The sequence below is a fragment of the Aethalodelphis obliquidens genome, unplaced genomic scaffold (assembly GCF_003676395.1).
Source record: "Aethalodelphis obliquidens isolate GAN/ISIS:26980383/991018 unplaced genomic scaffold, ASM367639v1 scaffold16, whole genome shotgun sequence".
NCBI classification, from domain to species: domain Eukaryota; kingdom Metazoa; phylum Chordata; class Mammalia; order Artiodactyla; family Delphinidae; genus Aethalodelphis; species Aethalodelphis obliquidens.
The window spans coordinates 13,112,961-13,119,246 of NW_020837960.1; the positions used below are offsets into that span (position 1 = coordinate 13,112,961).

General features: G+C 41.5%; 1 protein-coding gene across 1 annotated transcript in view; it reads left to right on the forward strand.

Annotated features, from left to right (window-relative positions):
- Positions 1-5,892, forward strand: part of GTF2F2 (general transcription factor IIF subunit 2) — a 150,433-nt gene extending 144,541 nt beyond the window's left edge. The window contains exon 8 of the mRNA XM_027116225.1: positions 5,186-5,892. Within this exon, the coding sequence (XP_026972026.1) occupies positions 5,186-5,305 (120 nt within the window). The 3' untranslated portion in view covers positions 5,306-5,892. The remainder of the gene's footprint in view (positions 1-5,185) is intronic.
- Positions 5,893-6,286: the final 394 nt, after the last annotated feature.

A 6,286-nucleotide genomic window follows, 5' to 3' on the forward strand; every position in this document is an offset into this window, starting at 1 on the left:
ATTTGCAACTCACTGCTGGACAGATGAAGTGTTAACTAAAAGTAAGATGATTTACCAGCACATGAATATTAATGCAGTGATAAATTTCTTCTTTAGAATTTGGATTAAGCCATAAAGTAGGGCTGGGGGTGGGTAGAGTTTGTGGCTTGGCCATTTCATTACCGATCATCTCTCTGCTTCTTAGAGTTTTACAAAGGGAGGAATGCAGGCTGTGGGACCCTGAGAGGAGGACAGGGTGGAGACTAGTATAAAAACAGAGATGAAACCAGAAAGAAAAGAGGAGAAAAGTGCTGAGATGGCCCATGTTCCAGAGATGCCCTCAGTACCATCTTCCCTCTCCTGTTCACAGTTATCTCTGTCTAAAGGAATGAAACATAGGTTGCCTTTGTTCACAGCTTATGTATAACGTGCAGTTTGTTTATCTTTTTAATGAAAGAATTTTGTGCCTTGGAGCCACTGACATCTTCATCAGTAAGTCCTCTGTTCTGTTAACCTTGTCTAAAGGAGTCACAGTCAGTCACATGAAAATCACATAAATATGAAGTGATACTTTGAAATTATCACATAACTGATCATGAATGCCCTTGCCTCCTGGGTCACTTTATAAAACTCAGGTAGCAGTTTCCCTTTGGAGACTCTGTTAACCAGTGCCGTCTTTGGTAATGATTTACATGACACAGATTTATTCCAACCTTTTCGGGAAGATTTTGTGATGATAAGTCTAGTAGGGTTATATCTTTAGCTTATCTAAAGCATTATTATTTGGTGATCAGCTCTCTGTCAAAGATATGTGTTTTTTTATCAACTTCTAGGAATTTAGTTATAGTTAGTTTATTATTATGTATGTTAATGCTTAACACTCAAATGCCCGATAAAATGAAATGCAGATAAATCTTCCATTTGGCTGGCAGAGCAGTAGAGGAAAAGATGATAGGAACAATGGCAGAGGTGGAAGCTGGTAAGGAGGGAGAAGAAGAGAGGCTAAAATAGTAGGCTGCTGTGCCCTGTGACCCTACACAGGTTTGTCTTGATCTTGGGGGAGAGATCAGGAATTTGATCTGTGAATTTCCAGCTTTTTGGCCACCACCATTTTGTCTTGATCCACACATGCACACCACATCCTACTCACTAGACCTCTCTGCTCCAGTATGTGCTTAGCCTTTCCCTTGCAAGGAAGGTGTAATGTTCTATCCCCTTTTTCTCTGCATTCGGGCTTGCTGTAAATACCCTCCCACACATCTCTTTGATGAAGAATTGCTGGACCTGAGCCAATTTATTATTTCAGATCGTGTTCTGCAGAACTGCCCACAGTTGGTAATGAGAAATCTTTCCAATCCTATGTGACATAAAGGTGATCTACTCAGTTCTGGAATCTGGTGTTTAAAATACAAGTGATGAGGCAAAAGATTAAATTGCAAAATCAGTGTTTAGAATTAGTAAGAGGAGAACTAGTTTCCCTTGATCCCTGCACAGACTTGCCATTCCGTTCAAATGATCAAATGTACATCCTCAAAGAACCTAACATCTTGACTTCGGCTGGGTTAGGTGCCCCTTCCAAGTGCTCCCATAATGTCCTGTGTGTTATGTCCTATTACTGTGCTTCTGTTTTAATTTATGATTGCCTGCTTATATGCCTTTGTTTCCCCCATTTAACACCCTGATCTTAAACTGTGAACTCTGTGAGGATGACTGCACACTGTGTGCCACTCAGCCTGATACTAGAATAAATATTAGTGTGAAGGTATACATTTTTTAAAAGGAAAGTTAGATTACCAATTAATCTTCAATCCTGCTAAAACCTTTAAAATCTCCACCTCGGGCTTCCCTGGTGGTGCAGTGGTTGAGAGTCCGCCTGCTGATGCAGGGGACCCGGGTTCATGCCCCGGGTCCGGGAAGATCCCACATGCTGCAGAGCGGCTGGGCCCGTGAGCCATGGCCGCTGAGCCTGCGCGTCCGGAGCCTGTGCATCCAGGGCCTGTGCTCCACAACGGTAGAGGCCACAACAGTGAGAGGTCCGCGTACCGCAAAAAAAAAAAAAAAATCTCCACCTCAGTTGGCTTTGTCTCAAATAATATTTTAGCACTATAATACAGATTTTAGTAGTAAATGTCATTCAGATTCAGGTAATACAGTTTAATCAATTTTTATTTCTCAAACCGGGTCATTGCCCTATATGTTAATGAGATGAAAAATGAAAACAACTAGAATTAGAAGTTTATTCCTTTGCGCCTTCTAAGTGACCTCCCCACAGCCAACCACACCGTCCAAAACCCTCTTAGCTCCTTACTCTTAAGCACACCCATTTCACTCACTATCAGTGCGCTGCAGCTCTGATGTGCAGTCGGGCCCTGCAGTGGGAGCACAGGGTTTGATGGGAGAGAGAGACATGTACACAAAGAGTTATAATATAGTTGAGGGCTCTCCCTGAAGTAGGTACAGTGTGAAATGTAGATCTGAGAGGTAGGACCATTAGGGAAAGTTTCTCTGAGAAAGTGACATTTGTGCTGAGTCGGAAAGGATGAGGAGTTCAGATCTGAGAGAAGGGGATGTGCATTACAGGGAAAGGGTAGGTCACATGGAAAAAAACCAAGAGCATGCAGACGCAGAAATGGCAAGTGCGCCTATGGGGAGGTATTAGAGAAAGAGGCCAAAGGGCAAACACAGACCTGGGTGGATGCCTGTGAAAGAATTTGGAATTTAACCTGTAGGCCAAAGGGGAAGTCAGAGAAAATTCTGAAACAGAGAAATGACATAATCTCACTGTTCTCTACCTATGTCTTTCCTTCAAGGATTTTCTGACCTTGTTTTTCTCTATTATTACTACCACTTTCTCTGCTAATGCTTTGTGCCAAGTTAATTCATTTAGTTATAGTAGAATGGTCTTAGGTTGCAGTTTGGAACATTCTCAAACTTCAGAAGTTTGCCCCTCCCTCCCCAAAAGATTTCTGTACCGTGCTAGATATGGCGACCCTCATCCCATCTTGTTACCTGACTGATTGACAGACTGTGACTGTCTCATTGCATTCTTATTGTTAAAAAAGGAAAAAAGAGCGACATCTTTATAAAAGACAAATAACTCCATAACCTTATTATACTACTGATAGTTTAATAAAGTGAGGGTGGGCTATACATGAAGACAACTGAATTTGTACCCTTAAGACTTTCTTAATAGTTTGTGTTTAACCCTTTCTAGGCTTTTCATCTTCTGTTTCCAGATTATAAATGACGCTGCTAGACTGGAAGTGAAGAGCGTCTGTCAGGCAGCCACCATGCTCCTGGCGCTTGCTCTGTTCATTTCTGACCCATCACAGTGCATCCACAGTTGCGTGATTGTGCCCAGGGTCTGGCCATTCTCACAATAAACCATTCTTTGGAATTTTACAAAGAAGTCATTCATGGCACCTAAACTGAAAATCAAAGCCCAACCCATCATTTTCCACTTATGAATCCTGTTTATTAGAAAGTAGTTTACGAACAGTGTCCCATTTTTTTCGATGCAATCTAAAGTAGCAGATGGCAGGCGTGCACATTACCTGGCTGTTTGAAGCTCACCTGAGTAATTCGCTTACTCCTTACGGGTGGGTCCTTCGGTGAAGCCAGCTGCAGAAGGTGTGGGAGGCAAGCAGGCCTTCTCCTGGGGAAACCCAGGCCTCCTTTGGTTCATTGCTGCCACCTGCTGGGACCTGGCTGCCGGGATGGGGAGGCTGCTCCAGCGAGAGCTGAGCCATCCAGGGCTGTTTGAGGGACCCGTACGTAGTTCCGGTGCTGAACAGGTGGCCCTAAATGGAAGTACTTTGTCAGCTGTAGAGCATTATACCAGTCTGTGTAAGGTGGTGTGAGGTGACGCTGATTCGCGCATACTCTTCAGCAACAGTGAGGCTGAGAAAACTAAGTAATACTTCGAGGACCCAAAGGTGCCAGACTATTAGAGCCAGAAGAATCCCTTAAGCAGATGCTGTGGATTTTAGTGTAGTTAAATCAGGCTCCTGGGGGCTTGTGAAATGCATAGTCCCGTGCCTAGCCCCAGAGATTTTGATCCACTGTCTCTAAAATGGGGCTTATCTCACAGGCTCCCCATGAGGTTCTGATGCAGATAGTCTAGCACCACACTTGAGAAAGGCACTGCCTTAAACATTATCAAGGTAAGAGCTTCTCAGCCATTTTTCTAATTAGTGCCTCATTTCAGTAAATTTTAAAAATTTACATATATTACATCTTCCATCCATGGGATGGGTCACTGTAATGTACCTGTAACTGGTTCTTTGAAGCATACACATAAAAATTATTGTTGGGTTGGTTGGTTCTGCAGCAAAAAAAGGAAAAAAAGTCCGTTTTAAATGATTAACTTTTCTGTCTTCCCCAAGAAGGAAGTACTGTAATTTGTATTGATCAGTCTATAGTGAAATGCTTTTTCACCTTGGGCATTGGCAAGCAATGGTGGGGTTTGATATTACATTTGTCATAGCCATCATTTTCATGAATGTAGTAAGCATTCGGGTAATACTGAATTTTCAGGTGCCGGAAATACCATAATGCAGTGTTCTGCCCTCCGTCATCACTCACCTCTTTCCTTTGGTGGAGCCAAGCACAAGAAAGCTGCAGCCCCCAGAAGAAGAATAAGTAGCCCAATAGCAAGTTTGAGAACTCACCTTAGAACTGAGAATTCTGGGTACCTATCATGTGCTTGCTTCATAGAATATTAATGTCCCACAGATATATGTCATTTTTTTAATACATGCTCCTGCTTCTGAAACAACTGTTTCCAATCCAAAAATAACCCTATCTGACTGTGAACTCAGTGCTGCCACTGAACTCAAGGGCAGACCACACTTGGCATGCTGTGTAATCTTAATAAATTAAGCACAAGCAAATTTTCTAGTGTATTTTCATCTAGACTTTTTTTCTTCTTTTTTTTTTTTTCTTTAGCTCTCAAGGTTGCTGGCATTCAGGACTTCCAACCCCTTTAATGCAAATGATCATATATTTAATGCAGTTTTCACGTATTGTATGCCTGGAGTCAAAACAGCAGTTTATTGAACTTCTTTATAGAGAAATCTTGTCGAGCTTTCAGGATCATAATTTTTATTACTAATAAAAGTGTGGTTTGGTGTATCATTTTATTTTAAATCTTGTTTCCTGCGTTCATAATCTCATCTGTCAAGGTTATTTTGTTTTTGTTTTTCAGTCGTACCTGAAGGAAATCTTAAAAGAAATTGGTATTCAAAATGTAAAAGGGATCCACAAAAACACGTGGGAGCTGAAGCCAGAGTACAGACATTATCAAGTAGAAGAAAAGAGTGATTAAGAAGACTCGAAGCCTGCCTGCTAACAGAACAACTAAAGGGTGATGCGCTAAGCAGACGGCCTTGATACGTGAAATCCTTGAGCACCATCTGTTGTAGGGGGAAAATGACTGGTACTTTAATTTCTCTAGGTAAATTTTTTAAACAATAATTCTTGTCAAGTTGCTTAAGTGATTTTTGAGGAAAAAGAACACATTTATTTATATACTTAATCAGATTATTCATGATGCGGTTGGGGGTTGAAGAAGGCTTTTCTTTTTAAATATTAACTTTTAAAATGTAAAATTAGGAAATGTTTTCTAAATGAGGACTCCCTGTACTTGTTTCTCTCTGAGGAGCTGAGGTGATACAGATCCAAACCGAATGGCATAGCAGGAAAAAGTAGTCAACTACAGAAACTCTCAAAAGGAATTAAAAAGAGTTCCTTCATCTGAAACTGTCGAAGAACAAAGCTGTCTTTATTTTTTTTAACAGGTGTCTGTGTTTCATGTTCACGCACATTAATGAAAGGATAGCATTTATGTTTGTACTAAGATAGCTGTCTTCATCATTAGCTTATTTTACCCTAGCGATAGTGACATGAGAAATGGAAAAAATCATGGTCAATTAGTCTTTCTTTCTTTCTTCTTTTAAAATAATTAGAAATTGGGAATTCCCTGGCCATCCAGTGGTTAGGACTCCGCACTCTCACTGCTGAGGGCTCAGATTCGATCCCTGGTCGGGGAACTAAGATCCCACGAGCCCTGTGGTGTGGCCACAAAAAAAAGAAAAGAATAAAATCATTAGAAATTAAGTACTTTTCCAGTTCAAGATATTTATCCCCCACCCAGATTATAAGTTTCTCAAAGACTGACTTTGCCCCCCAGCTCTTCCTGCACCCTCGGCGGGTGTGCACCGACTCTTGCTGTTTACAGACTAGATGCGGGTTGTAGGGGTGAGGCTGATAGGTGCAGACAGAAAGGTTGATGCCAGTCCCTGGGGAA